At 48.9% G+C, this 18,474-nt stretch overlaps 1 protein-coding gene and 1 long non-coding RNA gene across 4 annotated transcripts in view; one reads left to right on the forward strand and one right to left on the reverse strand.

Moving 5' to 3' along the window:
* Positions 1–390: 390 nt before the first annotated feature.
* LOC142461210 (uncharacterized) lies at positions 391–7,095 on the reverse strand. Its single transcript, XR_012786857.1, has 3 exons — positions 6,124–7,095; positions 1,918–2,020; positions 391–717 (listed from the first exon to the last, which is right to left on the reverse strand). It is a non-coding gene; the product is annotated as an uncharacterized LOC142461210 (long non-coding RNA).
* LHFPL6 (LHFPL tetraspan subfamily member 6) overlaps positions 6,723–18,474 on the forward strand; it is a 239,108-nt gene continuing 227,356 nt past the window's right edge. The window contains exons 1-2 of one of the 3 annotated variants that reach the window (XM_075562895.1): positions 6,723–6,990; positions 8,808–9,342. In XM_075562895.1, coding sequence (XP_075419010.1) covers positions 8,958–9,342 — 385 coding nt within the window. In that variant the 5' untranslated portion in view covers positions 6,723–6,990; positions 8,808–8,957. Of the gene's footprint in view, positions 6,991–7,168; positions 7,415–7,591; positions 7,820–8,807; positions 9,343–18,474 lie in introns of those variants that run through there. The other 2 variants (XM_075562896.1, XM_075562894.1) reach the window with 2 other exon arrangements.

The raw sequence follows: 18,474 nt of genomic DNA on the forward strand, positions 1-18,474 counted from the left end.
AAAGAGGTGTCAGACAAGGCAAAGCATGCAAGGGCTCGCCTCTCCTGCCAGGGCTTCAGGAGCCAGATCCAGGCAGAAAGAGAGATTCTATTTCCAACCACAACCTTTATACTCTTGGCATGCAAGTGCCCTTAATTACAGGTAACCACATATGGAACCAAGTGGGCTGTACCCTAACCCTAAAGGTCCCTGAGGTCACTGGAGGATCAGCCAGTGGTGGGGGGCAGGTAAGGGGGAGTAACTGTCTCCAGAGGCTAGAGAGCAATAGCACATGTTTGTTCCTATCGGTAAAGCTGCCGGCCAGATAGCAATCAGCCATCTGCCTGTAAGAGGTAACTTTAAGGCAGCACTTTTATGGGAGGATGTAGCGGTGAACAGCATTAATTATGAGAACGCAATTGGGACTGTCTCCAATGCCCAAGAGTGAAGGCTTCCCTCCATCCCAGAAACCCAGCCTGCCAGGCTTACCATAGGAGAATAAAGGGTGCAATCGCGTACACTCACTTCCAGTCCTCTGCTTCCCACCACAGGGGAGGTCGAAATGAACGATGCATCTCAGAGTGTGGAGTTGATTTCGACTCGTGTGTCAGAGTGGAATTGTACACCATCGGATTTTCAAGAGCCATTTTTCATTCTCCGAAAGTATCTGGATGGATTTGAACAGCTACCTTTCTGTTAACCGCCAAGTGTGTGCCATACTTGTACTACCCAGAGACTCTAGATAAGAAAGAAGGGGCGGGGACATGGAGCTTGTGTCAGCCACCCATCGTGTTGCTACAAACGTGAACTGAAGACATCCCTTTCCATAGTCCTCCTAATAGTCAGAAGTGATGGATTCCATGATGTTCTCTCTAATTAATCCACTATTGAAAACCCTTCTTGATTTCAGATATCTTATCCCATCTGTTCAGAACTTTATTGGTCAATTCTGTGAAGGTTAGACCACTGCTATTGGGAGGCACTGTTGAGCTGGTTCTGACTCATACAGACTCTGGACACAACAGAACAGAACAGAACAGTGTTTGACCTTGGCCATCCTCCCAATGGTTGCAATGTTTGCGCTCCTTGTTGCAGCCACTGCACCATTCTGTCTTGTTGAGAGTCTGCCTCTTTTGGGTGACTTCCTACTTTACCCAAGCAGGATGTGCTTTTCCACCGACTGGTCCTCCTGAGACCATGTGTCTTGAACACAAGACAATGTCTCAGCATTGTTGCTTTCTAAAGTGCCTCCTGACTAGCTCTCCTCCAGGACAGATTGTTTGTTCTCTGGTAGTCTATCCAATTTTCATCTCCAAGACCTTAATTCAAAGGCATCCATTGTTTTTGCTAGCTAGCTTCTCTATTAATTGTTAAACGGTCGTATGCATATGAGATGATTGAAAACACCATGACTTGGGTCAGGTGCAACTTAGTCTTCAGTGACGTGTGTGTTCTTTGCACTTTAAAGAGGTCTTGGGCAACCGATTTTCACAATGCCATTTTATTTGATTTATTGATTGCTGATTCCATTAGTGTTGATTATGGAGCCCACTGCCCTAGGACTAGGACAATCATTACAATGATCACAATGTGTTTATTAAGCCCCGAGGCAACGTATACTATTATCTATACAGAACTGACTCTTAATGTTTCCTATCACATATTTCTCATCCAGATAGTACTTCACCAACTACAAATACTTTCTGAAGCAGAGAACTCGACTGACAATGGCTTACACCACTTTTACCCCTTATAATTCACTTTTTAAAAAATTCAAAAGGAGGTAAACTGGGGTTTGGTTCATTAGCTACACAGTGTTAGAGGACTAAGATAATGTCTCTGTGATTCCCTTCGTGGCTATAAAAAGGCTCCCACAGCTCTGGACGTCTCATTGTTGAACATGTGTCCAAAGGCAGGCAAGACGGTAAGAGAACTGACCTGTCATGGTCTTTCTGTTGTCAGGGAATACAATCTTCTCAGAGGCTTCCTTGAGAAGTAGTCTCTCATGACTCATTGACTAGAACAGGGTTCTGTGACACCACTACCGTTAAGAGAAGCCAGAAAATAATCACATGAATGAGGGAGAGGGAGAGAAGAATTCATATAAAAGAAATACATATTTGTTGTGTTAGGCTGGGTTGACTAGAGAGACAAATCCAGTGACACTCATATATGTCTCAGGAAGAGCTTGATATCAAGAAGTAATTATATATCAAGGGAACATCCCAGCCCAGCCCAACTCAAGTCTTTAAGTCTGATACTAGTTCATAAGTCTCTCTTCAGACTCACACAGTCATATGCAATGATGCAGAATGCGGGAAGATCACAGTCTGGTGGCTGCAAAGCCTTGTGGATCCCATGGTGGTGGCTCTGGCAGCAATCAGGGCAGCCAGCAGGAAGGTGAGGGCAGAGAGGGGAGATGGGAGGTTCCCAGGGTCCTCCTTATGAGAAGGCCACACCCACAGGGAGGCAGCATCAGGTTGTGACTTGATTGACAAGCTAAACTCCACCCCTGCACTTTGATTTATCTGCAAGTTGACATGAAATTTTGTAACCACCACACTTGGTAAAGTCGAAGGTCAGTGAAAAAGAGGAAGAACTTCAATAGGACAGATTGACAAAGTGACTGACACCATGGGCTCAAGCACAGCAACGATTGAGTTTGGCACAGGACTGGGCAACGTTTAATGTGCTGTATGAAGCATCATAATGAGTCAGAACTGACTTCATGGGACCTAACAATGACAGTCAACCAAGAGTGTGGCCATGGAGGGTTTGGTAGCTTTCCACATACCTTGATATTCATGATTTCATCTCATCACTCAGTGGGACCAACATCCTAACACACTAGAAACACAGAGCTGGACTAAGTGCTATTGGGGCAACTGCTACCTGGGAACTTCTGGTTGTGAATGAATGTGCAGATCCATCGAAGGTACAGAGTTAGCCCACCTGTTTTAAAGCTATGAGTGAACATGAGCATGCATTTTGGACATAAAGTAAGACTGCAAGGACTCAGGCAGTGATTCAGATGGTTTCATACTATGGGAAGATAATTACATGGTGGGATGGCAAGAGCAACAGGATGCATGGTTCTAGGCTCTGCTTGACAAGGAGTCTGGAAGAATTCTGGCCCTCACTTTCCTCATCTGTAAAATGTTGTACTGATGTCTAAATTCCTTCTCAAATATGAGGAAGAGTACTTCCAATTAATGATGTGATAAGTCCTCAAATGAAGGTTAGCGCCGGAAGAGTCTTACAAAGAAGCCATTCTAACCTCCTTCTACGAAGGAGATACCCCAGTCTCAGGAAAGTCATCCCACTGGTCCAAATGCATTTCCCCATGTCAGAGGTTTGGGTCCCAGGCTAGAACAACCTGCTTTTCACCAATATTTGATATTGCTTCTGGAGGAAAAAAAAAAAAAAGAATTTAACTTTGAGCATTTTTCCTGTCTTCTTTTACATCAGAGACAGGCTCCCTTGCAGCAGTGAAGCACCCTTTTTAAATAGAATTCTGGGAATGAGAAGGTGTAAAGTCGACTTGTTAGTTGTGAGGTCTGTGGCAAAGTACTTAGCCATTCTGCAAGTTCACAGGCACATATTCTGCCTGGTTTTGTTTTTTTAAGGCCTAGATAAAGACTGACCTTCGATGGAGTAGCGGTTTGCAATTAGCTGTAAACCCAGAGGTTGTAGGTTTGAACCTATCTGTAGGTTCCAGGGAGGAAAGGTACAGAGATCTGTATCCATCCAGATGACAGCAAAACACACCCAGGAGAGCAGTTCTACTCTGTAACACAGAGGATTGACCATGAATCGGAATGGGCTGTGTGATAGATGATTCTAAGTCCACTTGACTTGTTATCAAAGTGCAGGGGTGGAGTCCAGTCCCATGATGCCGCCTTGGGGAGTGAGAGAGTTAAAGTTTATTGTGCCAACCTGGCTGATAAACACATGTGAGGTTAATTGAAGGTCGGAGAGATAAACGGCTCAGAGAGCCTTGCCTTTCTAGTTCTCGGGTCTCTTGCTTTCTGATGGTCAGAGCAGGGTGCAGCTGCCTTAGCCCTGCTTCTGCTTCAAGGGTCACTTCCTGCAAGACATCCCTGAGAAGCCACACGGAACTATCCCGATGCAGTCTTGGGTGCTGGAACAGCGATGTGGAGACCCCTGCCAGTGCTGAGATGCTTACACGTTCACTGATTTAGCTTTCCTCCTGCAGTTGGCGTCATAGTGTGTGTTTTGTGAGATGGAGGACTTTGTGGATTGGTGTTGGACATATGGGTTAATGTTGGACTTGTGGGCTTGGGCAGCACTGGGGTGGGATGTTTTCTTGATGTGCACTTAACCTTTATATAAAACCATCTTATACATTATGAGTTTCTGTGGATTTGTTTCTCTAATGTACCCAGACTAACACAGGGAGTGTGGCCTTTTAAGAAGAATCTGGAAACTTCCCCTCTCTCCATCTGCCACCTCATCTTCCTGCTTGCTGGAACCCACCCTGCGAGGCCCCGTGAACTGGTGGCACCCCACCAGCTTTCCACCGACCTTGGATTCACTTGACTCTGCCCTCATTGGCCTTCTGCCTGACTCAGCCTGGCTCACCTTGGTCCAGCACTGGCCTGCAGCTACTTGAGTCTGAAAAGGGACTTAGGGACTAACATTGGACTTAATGAACTTGAGTTGGACTTGGCTCAGATGCCTTCCTTGACATATAAATACTTCTTGAGATAAAACTCTTTCTTATACACAGATGAGTGTCACTGGATTTGTTTCTCTAGACCACCCAGCTTAACACAGAGTGTGGTAGTTACATAATCTGGCGTAAATTTGAGATTGAGTGAAGCTTTAGCCTGTCAATCAGGTTGCAGCTTGATGACCTCATCTGGAGGCGGTAAATAACTCACTGCACGCCAGATGTAGTCTCTGGTTCTCTCCCTGTGAGGCATTCCTATTGATAAGCCACATGGAGCTACGCTGATCGAGCCAGAGCCTGGAGCTGGAGACCCACACCAGTGCTGACATGCTTCCATGACACTGGGTCCACAAGACTTTCTACCCACTGGCCTGTGATCTCCTGTATTTGGCATCATTGCATGTGTTGCGTGATCTGAAGAGGAATTTATAGACTGGTATCATACATATGGACCAATATCAGATTATCAATTTTATCTGGACTGAGCTGCGATATTTTCTCAATATACAATTTCACTTTTATATAAAGCTCTTTTTTTTATACACAAGTGTCTGTGAATTTGTTTCTCTAGTCCACCCAGACTAACGCACAGGGTTAAAGTAATCTAATATAAAAACCTTAGTGTAGGGACTCACTCAGAAAGGGTTCCAAATCCACCCTAACCAGAATCCCCAAGAACATCTCTCAGTCACCAATCTCCCTGCGAAAACGCCTCCAAGCTGGAGAAAGTGCTGGGGACCCCTTTCCTCTTCAGGACGTGTACCGGTGAGTCTGAATCTCGCTGGTCATTATATGCTTTACAGCTCTGACTTCTCCCTTCCCATCCCATCAAGACTGTATCAGGACAGAGAGCACGTTAAACAACTGAGAATCAAACCAATAATTAGCATGCGGAGCTCAGAGGAGAGGGAATTCAGGAAGAATGAAAACAATTTCCATCGGAAATTCTAATTCTGGGGTTCACAGAGCAGCTGCAAGGACTCAAGGGGCCCATTTGACACTTCATGGAAGCAAGTTTTCGCACCCTTGACACATCTGACATGGGCACAGAGGGCTCTTTCCTTCCGAAGGATCTGTCTGGAGCATCGTAAATGTTACCCAGCATCCCTGGCCTCTACCCACTAGATGCCAGTAGCACCTCTTAAGTCACGATCATAAAAACAATGTCTCCATACACTGCCCGATGTCTTTCAGGGAGTAGCTGGGTGCAGACTCCAGTCTTCTAGAGAACCACGCCCACAAAGCTTAGTATGTAAGTGCTTTTGTGTTCTCCTAAAGGGCTCATGGTGCTTCTTGCTGTTTCCTGAAAGAGGTCCATGACCTCAAAAGGGCTGAAAGCAATTACTTAAAGCCTTTCAAAATAATCACGAAGGAACACACATCTCCAGCTGTAGCTGTGGAAGACAGAACACCATCAGGGCTAATTAAAGATGCACAGTTTGAAAACCTACCGGGCAATCCATACGTGCCCTTGGACTGCTTCCAGCTCCTTGGAAGGGAACCGTCACGGGCCTGGAAGAATTTGGGTGGAATTCCCAAAGGAGGGCTCACTTCTTCAATGCTGTCTTCAGCAGGCAGGAACGCCCTCAGCTATGGGGTGTCTCCCAAAGAGCTTAGAGCTACGGACAATGCAGAAGGAAAGGGGGGAAAAGAGGGGTTTCACGTTCAAAGGGGAAGCTGGGTTCAGTTGTTTGTCAGAAAAGAAATCCAGTAGTATTGATAAGAAGATTGATCTGAATGAGCGGAGGAGATGAAGGTAGATAGAGAGGTAGATGACAGATCGATAGATGAAGAGACTGACAGAGATGGAGAATGGTGAGTGCGATAGAAATAAAGAGATATACAGACAGATGGAGAATGGACGAGAGGCATAGGAATAGAGAGGTTGAAGTTGAGAATGGATGAGAGAGAAATAGACAGATTGGCCACAGATGAGAGAGAAGCCTCATCTTGGAAGGCTGCTGCCCTGACCCTGACCCCAACCCCAGCGAATCCACCAAAGGAGCTCTCCCACTCCCTACCTCCCCTTCGCGTGGCCTCTTGGGCCTTGTCACCCTTCCAAAGTGACCAAAGTCTCAAAGCTCAGAGAGTCACTTTCCCCACACTTGAAAGCCTTCCTTCCAAGTCCACATCCCCTAAGGGCAGTAGGAAAACCGGAACTTCCCAACCCAAATACCAAGCTCAGAAAGCAAACCGGACGCGTCGCCTGTCTCCCACTGTCCCTCTGGAGCATCCGGAAAGTCCAGCAACTTTCTTTCCGAGGTCTGGGTCCGGGGTACCCACATCCCCTACCCCTCGAGGAGAAGGCGCCCGCAAAGGTAGGGGTGGGGTCCTGGGGGGCCGCTCCCGAGTGGCGGGGCGCGCCCCTCCCCGGCCCGAGTCCCCCGCGCCGCGTCCTCCCTTCCTCCCCGCCGGCCGTCGGCGGCGGGTCCCCGGGCGCGAGGGGAGGGGACAGGGAGGAGGGCCGGCGCGGGAGGAGGCGGCGCGTGCCTCGCCTGCCAAAGGGGGAGCGGGGGTCTGCGTGCGATCGGGCGCCGCCTGGACGCGCCGGGAGCCGGGCTGCACCGCCGCGCCGCCCCGAGACCGTGCGGAGGCTCCGGCCAGGCCCGCGCCCGGCGGCGGGGAGGCTCCACGGCGAGAGCGCGACCGGCTGCCGGGCCGCCCAGCTGCCCGCCCGCGGAAGCCCGCAAGTTGCGCTCCGCACGGGACCCCGCCGAGGACGTGGCCGCCGCCCGCCGGCATGTAAGCTCCGCGCCCCGCTCTCGCGCTCCCCGGGCTCCGAGCTCCGGGGCCGGCTCTGCCTGCCCGCCGCGTCCGCGATCGGCGCCGCCTCCGGGGGGTGCTGCTGGCCCATCCTCGACCCCTCCCTTCTGGCAGCGCCGCCTGGAAATGCAGCCCCCCCACCACCCCGCCCCAGCCTGGGGACACATGGTGTGTCTTCCGGGGAAGGGGGGCACGGCCAGCCCGGCGACGGAATGAAGGCTGGGCTGGCCAGGGGACGAGGACGCGCCCGCCCCGCGCCCCGTGCCCCGTCCCTTTTCCCTTCCCCGGCCGCCCGGCCCAGCCAGCTCAACTTTAGTCTCTGATCTCAGCTGATTCTCTTAAAAACGCCAGCGGGCCCCGGACGCGAAGGCGGCCAGGACGAGGGTAGGGGGAGGACTGGGCGCCGGGCGGGGCGGGGAGGGGAGGAAGGGGATTTTCCGTGGAGCCTCTGAGGCCGGACTTGGCCGCTCGCTGGGAGGGAAGCGTGGGGTGGATGGGCTGCGCGCTTCCCTGGTCCTTTCTGGAGGGGACGTCTGGGGAGAGGGTTGGGGACTCTTCGGGAGATGGAGCAGGTGGAAGGGAATTCACCTGGAGCCCGCGGAAGGACAGGGGCATCAGGGAGTCAGTCCAGCCAGTATGATGCGGACCGGCGGGCGGGCAGGCTACCAGGGGCGGTGGGCGCAGCCGAAGGGTTGGAATGAGTGAATGGAAAGGGCAGATTCCAAAGCAAGTCGTGCGCAGGCTTTACTGACCCTCGTGGACTTCAGGGGTGGAGGCGGAAGGAATTCTCAACTGTGAATGAATGACCTAGTGCCAGGCGTGCGGGGATCCCAGCTCTGCTCCAGGCTGCACCTACACAGGGACGGGACGTGTGCGGAATGTAGGATGCTATGCTATGGTTGGAGATTGTGTCTGGGCTCACGCACAGAGCTAAGGGACGCTGAAAAGTTGCTACCAAGTAGCCCGAGGGCCTTGGAAACAAAGTGGCTTGGTGCGTTTTCCTGGAATACCCGGGATGATGGTACCCCCCCCCCCCCGCCGCCGCCCCCAACAACAAAACAAAACAAAATGCTACCTTACTTTTCACTTGAGCCTCAGAAATGGGATTCCCTGGTTTGACAAATAGAAAGCCGTGCATTTCTTTAAGTCAGTTTGTCTAGATGAGTTGCCAGATTAAGACCTGGGAGAGGCTGGGAACTGGCGTTTTAGACCTGGCGCAAAGAGACTGAGAATAGAATCAGTTATTCGCACTTTTAAAATGTTGCCACAAGCTTGCTTGTTTATTAATTACAACTTGTAGACTGAGTGGGTGGTAGACACGTCTCTAAAGCATTTAATTGATTAACACTCCCCCCCCTTTTTTTTGAATCAGGGACCAACCCACTTGTTATCCAGGAAGGGACGGTGGCATGCAGTGGGACTGAAGACTCCCTCAGTTACGAGACCCCTGCCTGCAGGTCTCTGAGCAAGAGCAACATCACACCTTCACCCCTGCCTGCAGCCTTTGAACTTTGGGTGAAAGATGGCATCCAGCCTCACTTGTACCGGAGTGATCTGGGCTCTGCTCTCGCTCCTTTGTGCCGCCACCGCCTGTGTGGGCTTCTTTATGCCCTACTGGCTCTGGGGGTCACAGCTGGGCAAGCCCGTGTCCTTTGGTACTTTCCGGAGGTGCTCCTATCCTGTGCGTGACGAGAGCCGGCAGATGATGGTGATGGTGGAGGAATGTGGACGCTATGCCTCCTTCCAGGGCATCCCCAGCACCGAGTGGAGGATCTGTACCATAGTGACCGGCCTGGGCTGTGGCCTCCTGCTCCTGGTGGCGCTGACCGCTCTCATGGGATGCTGTGTGTCGGAACTCATCTCCAGGACAGTGGGCAGAGTAGCCGGCGGGATTCAGTTCCTGGGGGGTAAGTGACTTCCTCATTGTGAGCTGTGTACCACCAGACCAGAGCCATATTGGAAATGATGCGTCAGTGGTTTCATGAGGTTGCCGTCATTGGCATTTCCGATGCGCCGGCCCACTAGCAGTGAAATGTCTAAGGTTCATAGTAGAAAGGTGCACGTTGTGGAATTGTCAGAGTTCAAAGATTGGACTCTATTGGAATTGCTTTCCAACACCAAGAACTCTAGTTTTTCTATAGATGCAGGCATGGACCTCATTGACCTGCTAAGCCCACCACCCATGGGTGGTCATTAACATCTGGATTGCATTTTGTATCATAGAGGTGACAGACTGGGTGTCCTAGCTGCTGGTCTTGGAGTCCCAACAGGCGCCAACTGTGCTGGGGTCCTCAGGTCCTTGGACAGAAAGGCTTCTTAGTCGAGCAGAAAAGGCTTTTGATTCAATATTGTCTTCATAAATCACTGATTGGTTCTTGACGGTGATGAAATTGACCCTCGCTTCAGTCTTAAACTGTATTTCAAAGTAAGTGAGAGCTGATTAAAATCTGAGATCAGTTTTCTATTAACAGCTATGAATTAAACTGCTATACAAAGATAGCTCTCAGTTCCATTATCCTGTGAAGACTTCCGGGGGAGGGTTTACTGTGAAGGGAAAAAAAAGAGAGAGAATGTTTCTTGCATGATGTCTGCCTCTCTCAAATGGACTGGACAATTTCATGCACACTAGAAAGGCTTTGATTTGTACTTGGGTTTCGTCCAACCAGGATGGCTTTCGTATCTCTGGTCCTGTGTTTGTGCCAATAAGTTTGTTTATTTTGTTGTTGTTTGTTGTTGAGAACATACCCAGCAAACAGATGGTTTTAATTGTGTCTTCCTGGCTTTTCACCCTTACTCTTCAGGCTCGCCCGCTGGGTTTGTCTGATTTACGATCTGCCCCTGTGGAATATGACAACGTCCCTAGAGAACATGTCGGGAAGGGAAATGCCATGGCTGGGAAAGTCATAAAACGTAGCTGTGACTTCGCTGCAAAGTAAAAGTCGCTTTCTTACTCTTCCCTCTGCTGGACTTGCTTCAAGCCTTTGTAGGCCAGGCAGAAAAAGAAACAAATGACAAAAGCGTTCGTGCTGAGAGGGGGTCTGCGAGACTGGAGACCCAAGTGAGATTGTTTCAGAGTATCGAACGTAAAATGTTCTCATCATGTTTGATTTTAGAAAGTTCTTGCGCTAAACATGCAAGTGGGAAAGAGTTTTGAAACCACAAATAGACTTGTTTACAGTTCTTTACCTCCTTAGTCCCGGGAGCTTTCTTTTCGTGCTTTTTGCTTTTGCCTGTTCTTTCGTTCCCTCCCTCTGGTTTCCCATCTTATGCTGGCCCAGAATGCAATTTGGCGGACTTCACTGCCTGCTTGTCAGTCATTGCCTCAGTGTTGACCATTCAGCCGTGGCCTTGCGTGGGTAATAAACAGTTGTATTGCAAAATCCGTGCTGTTCAGAAACGCGAACGGGTCATCTCTGAGACTTGCAATATAGCGCATGTGTTTGAAAACTGGTGGATGCCCCAGATTTTAAGAAAATCGCTCATGGCAAGAGGGTTTGGAAACTTTCTTCACCAGTACACTTACTGTTTGCATTTCACTCGGCTCAGGAATCCTTGAAGGTGTAGGCACTTCTGCCTTCTCCTCTTATGGTAAATATGTTTCCTTTTCCTCTCGCTCTTCATTTTAGGGCAGGGACTGCGATTATTTCAGGCAGAACAGGAAAATGCTTACAAAGGGAAGTCAGTTTGTATCGATTACCTTTAAATGGAAAATGAAGGCGGGCAACAGGAAGCGAATCTGAGCCCCATGAGATTTCGGCTTCCCTCGCCAAGCTATATATAGACGTTGGGAATTAGAGAGCACTAAGTGGGCTGCTTTAACAGACACCCAAGGGGAAGACCATTGGCGAAGTTGTGTAATTTTTAACAAAGGACCACCTCCTCCCCGCCCGCCCCCTCCTGCTATAGTTGCTTTGTCTGCACACCGGTTTATTAGAGGTACTGACATCAAAGGGAAGATCTGCTCTAGTGGTCTCATACTCACACCCTCTCACTGCCACTGAATCCTTGCCAATTCACAGTGACCCTCCAGGACAGAGTAAAACTGCCCTGGGGGTTTCTGAGACTGTAACTCTTTAAGGGAGTAGAAAGCCTCACTTTAAAGCAGCTGGTAGGTTCGAACCGCTGACCTTGTTAGCAGCCCAATGCATAACCCATTAAGCCATCAGGGCTCCCAGTTTATTACTAGCAATTGCCCTGCTTCCCTTCCTCAGGTAGGGTTCTCATAGCTGGCAAAGCTAATTCTGAATCTATAACCTAGGAAGGTTCTTTGATCCTAATCTCTTGAGGGCACGGTCAGTACATCCCAGGACTAGGACTAGGCATAGCATTAAAGACTTGCCACACGAGAAAGGTCGTCTTTATAAAAATCCCCCATTAGTCAACAATCATTTAATAGACAATGGACAATATTGGTAAGAAGTTCTATTTATTTCATCTGTGTTTTTTTCCTTAAAAACTTAGGTGGCGAGTAGTTTTTTATTTGATCAACGTTTTATTAACAGAGTTCCATTTCCTAAAATGAGAAAAAAAACCCAAACCCACTGCCATCAAGTTGACACTGACTCAAAGCTTCCCTACAGGACAGATAGAACTACCTCTTTGGCTGTAAATCTTTACGGAAGCAGAAAGCCTCACCTTTCTCCCAAGGAGTGGCTGGTAGGTTTGAACTGCTCACCTTTTAGCAGACCATCTAGCATTTAGCAGCTCAATGGGTGAATCGCTACGCCCTCAGGATGCCTTGGCTTCATGGAGACTGCAAAATGCCCCACAACTGCGTTTTGAAATGCTATCAATTGCGATGCCTTGGAAATGTCATCAGCATGCAGGCGTTTCTGGTAGGAGGCTCCTTCCCTAAATCTGATTTGCCGACAAGGCTTATGTTTAGCTAAAGGGAGGGCAGCTCCCCAAGCAGCAGGAAGCGGGAGAAGGACACAATGTGGAGGCATCCTGCATTCCCCTTGCCTGCTGGGTGGAGCCTTTGCACACATGGTGCAACATCAGGCACGGAAACCCCTGCAGGACTCTGGAACAAGTTAAAGGACAAAGTGTCAGCCTTCACCTTGAATTGTCTTGCCGTGGTTGGCTAGAGGTTAAAATGTTACCCATCAGTGGATGGAACCACATAAAATAGGAGGATTGTACGTGGCTATGTATGCCTTGTGTAAAGAACACCGGAAGGAATCAAAGACTTTGGGGGCTTTACTTGTGGGAACTTGCGATATAAATGTTAAGTGCTGCCATCTCCATCTTCTATAAGATGCCATATTCTTGTCATGGTTTTAAAACTCAGTATAGGTAGAGGTTTACCCTCAAGTGAGTGTTTGAAAGACATGTAGGATCCCACGGCGAGGTGAGCGTGCCCTTAGAATGGCAATGGTTCCAGAACTGAGAGGTTTTCAAGTTTGTTTGTTTTCCCATTTGCTTGTTTCTTGACTATAAATGGGTTTTCAAAGATTATTGTAGTCATTAAGTACTTTTGCAGGATTCTTTAAAAATTAAAAAAAAAAAAACGAGCCCGCAACTTTTGGATGCCTTAGGAAAATGCCTTATTTGCACCGTCTGCAGATGAAACCAGGTCCCCATCCATGCAGCACAGATGGCTTTGCCACAGGCTAAGGACCAGAAGGTTGGCATTTTAAACCCACCCTGAGGTGCTGGGAAAGAGAGAGCCTGCTCCTTGCTCCTGCAAAGGTCAAAGCCAAGAAAACTCTGTGGAGCTCAGTGCCTCTTGGTAACCCAGGAGGTCGCCACCCCCTGGATTGGATGGAATGACCATTAGGTTTTGTTTTTTGCGGTGGTGGTTTTGCACATTTCACAGACCATTTACGCTCATTCAACAGCTGCTTGCAAACTTAGGGTCTGAGTCTCTACATTTCATCCTCATACAATAGTGAGGGGTCACACAGACCAAATCCCATGCTGTTTTCCTATTGATTCATGTGCGTGGTTTCTATGACATCAGACTAGTCTGTCGATGAGTCTCATATATGATTAATGTGGTTGGGAAACGCTATGAAGTAACAACCAGCTGCCTTTCCAGTTTCTGGAAAGTTCACCCTTCTCCTATCACCATCCAGCGAAGATAATCCCCTGAATTTTTGGGAAGGAAAGCGATGCTCTCGACATTAACAACAGAGAGCTCAGCCTCCCTTTCTCTGAGTACTTAAAACCTTGGCAGTGTTGCCGTCACTGTGTGCCCCCACCCCTTCGGTTTGCATGCTGGGCCTGGCCGTCCATTGTTCCACGTTCAACCGTGCTGGACCCGCCTTAAGGAGCTCCAGCGTAACACTGACTTGGCACATCTTGAAGATCGCCGGTGGTGTCCTGATCAAAGTGCTCTGTGGTGAACTGAAAGGTTGGGGGTTCGAACCTACCAGGGAAAAGAGTGGGACACAGCCTTGGACACCCTCGGGGACCATGCTAGCCGTCCTGAAGGGTTTCTGTGAATTGAATGGACTTCGCAGCAGCGGTCTTGTCAGATGTCACGTCGGTTTCCTGTATTTCCTGCTCTCCACTAAGGGACAGAGGAGTAATGATTGATTGTTGGTATATTAATGGGATTCATGGGCATAGTGGCTGTTTAGAGACAGTGGCTTCATGGAAAGAAATAGCCTGCTTTTGGAAGATCCAGGTTCCCGGAAGACCAGTTGGAGTCGGTAGGGTTGGTTCCTTCTGTTCCTCTTTAAATGACACCGTGTGGTGTTACTACTCCAAGTGCACCAGCTGGCCTCTCACTCGGTGATATAAACTGCAGGTGAGTTGACCTGAGGTCAAAGCCAAAGTCAACCTAACCCAACCCAACCCAACCCAACCCAACCCAACCCAACTCAACCCAACCCAACTCAACCCAACTCAACCCAACCCAGTCCATTGACATTAAGTCTATTCTGATTCATTTGGAGCTGTTAGAACAGAGTAGAACTGTTCCAATAGGGTTTCCATAAATCTTGCCGCTGTAGATCTTTACAGGGGCTGCTAGCCTCTCTTTATCCCGAGTAGGCGTGAACTGCTGACCTTCTGGGTGGCATTGGATGCTCTGAACCACAACATCACCAGAGCCCCTTAGATCTAAGTCAAGGATTTTCAAATTTCACCGTGTGTCAGCATCACTGCAGAGCTACTGGAGATCCCCTGATTCAGCAGGCTTGCCATGATGAGTCCATGGCCGACTTCGCTTCTTTCCTGTGGGGACCAGGTTTGATTCCTGGCCAGTGCTCTCATTGCAGGCTGCCCTGTTGCTATGATGGTGAACCTATTTCAGAGCAACGTCCAGACCAAGGTGGGTTAGGAAGAAAGGTGAGATATTCTACTTCTGAAATTGAGCCAATGAAACGTCTGTAAATCACAAGGCTCTGCTCTACAACTGATCGTGGGGGTTGTGGTAGTTACATAATCTGTTGTCAATTTGACTCAAGAGTCACGGGGTGTAGGTTAGCCTGTCAATCAGGTCACAGCTGATGACCTCATTTGAAGGTGCTAAGGAGATAAATGGCTTCCTGAAGTCAGGATACAGGCTCACGCCTGGCGAGACATTACTGACAATGAGCCTGATGGAGCTCTGCTGATGCAGCAAGAGCTATGGCTATGAATTTGTTTCTGTAGTCAACCTTGACTAACAGGGGTGATGCAGGAGTAGGCAGTGTTTTCCTGTTGAGCACACTGTCCCCATGAATGACTGATTTGGTGGCAGCTAACAACACAAGGGTCGAGGTGTGGCCGGATAGTTTGCATTGCTAACACGTTCCCAGGGATGTCTGTGTTGCTGCCTCTGAGACTGTTGGAATCCATTTCACACACCAACAGAAATGTGTTGGAATGAATTCTAGATGCGGCCTTGATCTTGGTTCTTTAAAAGAACCCCACCCCCCACCCACACTCATACGCAGCTTGAAACGTGTTTTCCCTAAGCCCTAAGGAGTTACTTTGGTCCTAGTTTATTGCCCCCGAGGATTTGTTAACTTCTCTCTAGGTTGGTTGCCATTCCTGGATAAATTGTAAACCACTTGGTTTTGATACCTTTTCTCTGGTCCTGGGGTGCAGCCTGCTCACGGCTTGGTATGCACCTGCCTGCAGGAATTGTTCAATAGACTATGCAGGTTAAGTATCTGGATAGGCCTACAGAGAACGGATTGGTCAGTTTGTGTGCTCCCGCCCTCCACCCCCCTGGGAGAAACCCATGCCTCATAACTAACAGGAGAGTGTGTATATAAGCAAAGAACTTCACAGTTTTTCAGGCAGAACGAAGCTGTGAGAGCAAGCAGAGGAAAGAGATGAGATGAAGAAAGAGGGAGAGAAACGAGAGGAGAGAGGGAGAAGAGAAGGAACCGCCCCCAAAGAGCTGTAATCTAAAAAACAAGCAAAAAGAGCTGTAATCTGAGTCAAGGGCTGCAGCACTGAAGACAGCAGCAGGCCTGGGAAGGGCCCGTGGCAGGGTTAGTGGTGACAGATGGCAGGGAGCTGAGACAGCTGACTGGTACTGAAGAAGCATTGCAGGCAAGCTTCCTGATCCTGATCCTGAGTTGTAGCCAGGCGATTCTGATCCCTCCTTGCTTCCTGCTTGTCCTTAAGTCATGTCGCTGTAAGTCTGGCTTGCGAGCTCTTTGGGGCCATTGCAACAAGATTCACAAACCCAGAAGAGAAGTAGGCGGTGCCGTGGCGGGACAGCCAGTAAACTCTTAACGAGGTAGCTGAGGGGAGTGATGGGTGGCCCCTCGCCTTGAGATCAGCTTTGTCAGAACTGCATGAGCCCGGGTAGTTAAGACAGTTTCTGAGGATGCCAACCCTTTCAGGCGCTCCATCATTCCCAGGGGAGGCTGGCTGGGGCTGTGGAACAGCACGGGGCTCCCAATGGTGGGACAAGGAGGACGTTGCAGCTGGCTGCTCCCTGGAGGAGTTCCAGTCTTGGGCCTCTAAGGAGCGGTTCTCCTCTGTTGCAGTGGTGTTATAAATCAGAATCGACTTGACCGCTGAGAGCTTTTTTCTTTTTCTTTTTTCTAAGAAGTCACTCCCATATAATGTTTTGTGCCCCTTTCTTTGCGATCGTATGATATTGCTGGTGGAGCTTCATTGAGGGTAGGACCAGATCCCTGCTTTCTTTTCTGCCAAGTGTGTTCGCTTTCCCCGTACAGTGAGCTGCTGGTTTTCACTTCCTCCGGTCGGATGACCAAAGTGAAAACGCATCACAGTGATCATAGTTATTAAACGTAGTGGGCTGGATGGAGTCATCTACTTTTCTTGAGCCCATCCCATTAGCAGCTATGCAAGACGTCTCCTCTAGAACGATTTCGATGGATGTTTTGGACATGGTCCAAGTCTCCATTTACTTTCTGCAGAATACACTTTCAAAGAGAGCCATTTGCTGTGTAACGTACTCCCCTTTGTTGTCACCTGCTGACATAGCCGGAGCTGAGACCGGGGTCGGAGTGGACGACGCCCCTTCACTTTGTGCCGATGTGTAGATTGCAAATTGGTTTGTGTCTGGTGGAAACACACTGTCAGTGACAAAGGCGGCCAGTGGAGGAAAGCAAGTTCATAGCTACTGCTATTTAAGGAGAAAGAATAAACAACCCTCAAACTTACTCTCAAGGTATCGCATCCTTCTCTGTAGCATTACCAGATGCATAACAGTTGCATTGTACACAAAGTCATGGTTAAGCTGTCAGAACGCTCCCACTATTCCCCGCTTCGCAAGGCTGCCCATTGTGTGTGCTCGGTATAAGCAGGAATGAGTGTCAAATTCAAACCCTGCAGAATGGAGAGTGTGTTAATCCAGGTAGACTAGAGAAACAAATCCAGAGACACTCGTGTGTGTGTACAAGAAAGAGCTTTCTATACAAGAGCAATGGAATATTGAGAGAACATCCCAGTCCAGATCAAATCCATAAGTCTGATATTAGCTCATATGTCCAGTATGAATCCGTAAGTTCCTCTTTAGTCTCGTGCAACACATACAATGATGCTGAATGCAGGAAGATCACAAGCCATTGGGTGGAAAGTCTAGTCGATCCAGTGGTAGTGGAAGCATGGGTCTCAGCGCTAGCAGGGGTCTCCAGCTCCAGGGCTCTGGATACATCGGCATGGCTCCATGAGTCTGGTTGTCAGTAATGTCTCTCACAGGGAGTGAGCCTGTATCCCACTTCCAGAGAGCTATTTATCTCCCTATAGGGCCTCCAAATGAGGTCATCAAGCTGTGAATTGATTGACAGACTAAACTCCACCCCTTCACTCTTAAGTCTCAAATTGACAACAGATAATGTAACTACCACAGAGAGCTTGAACATCAACCTTGCTGCAAGTAGGGACTGAGGTAGGGCAATTCCTGGGTGTCGCTGAAGGTGTTATGCAGCAGGTGAAACCAACCAGCTTCAGGGCCAAGTAGATTTGAGAAATAACTTGAGCGTTCACAGTAGATGCCGCCACAGCAGAACTTCACAAAGTCTCTGGTTTGCTGGTGCCTGTTGATGGTTGTTCAGGGAGTGAGGCATACCATTAAATGTTTCCCAAATGTACTTGCTTCCAGTACCCTGAAAACAAACGCAGTGCGTGGAGTCGATGCTGACTCATAACCAACCCTGCAGGGCAGGGTAGAATTTTCTCTGGATTTGTAAGACTGCAAAGACTGTAACTCTTTACAGGTGTAGAAAGCCTCACTTTTTTCCCACAGAGTGCCTGGTGGTTTCAAACTGCTGACCTTACGGTTATCAGACCAATACCTCATCACTATGTCACCAGGGCTCCTTTCAGCAGCCTAAAACGAAATAAAACTGGTTGCCATCAAAGCAATGTTGACTCATAGCGACCCCTGTGGGTTTCTGAGATTGTACCTGTTTGCGGGAGTAGAAAGCCCAGTCTGTCTTCCATTTCAGCGCCGCAGAGGGACCGGCAACTGGTAGAACATATTCAGTTTTCATTTCACCCGGGGAAGGAGAGCATTATTTTTTATAAACAAGAACACTGGGTTTTGGAGAGTGACACCCTGAGCTATTGTCCTAGTTCTTGGTTGAGCTACGAGTATCATAATATTAAAATATTAATCAAAA

This window comes from Tenrec ecaudatus, chromosome 11, assembly GCF_050624435.1.
Source record: "Tenrec ecaudatus isolate mTenEca1 chromosome 11, mTenEca1.hap1, whole genome shotgun sequence".
Classification (NCBI taxonomy): domain Eukaryota; kingdom Metazoa; phylum Chordata; class Mammalia; order Afrosoricida; family Tenrecidae; genus Tenrec; species Tenrec ecaudatus.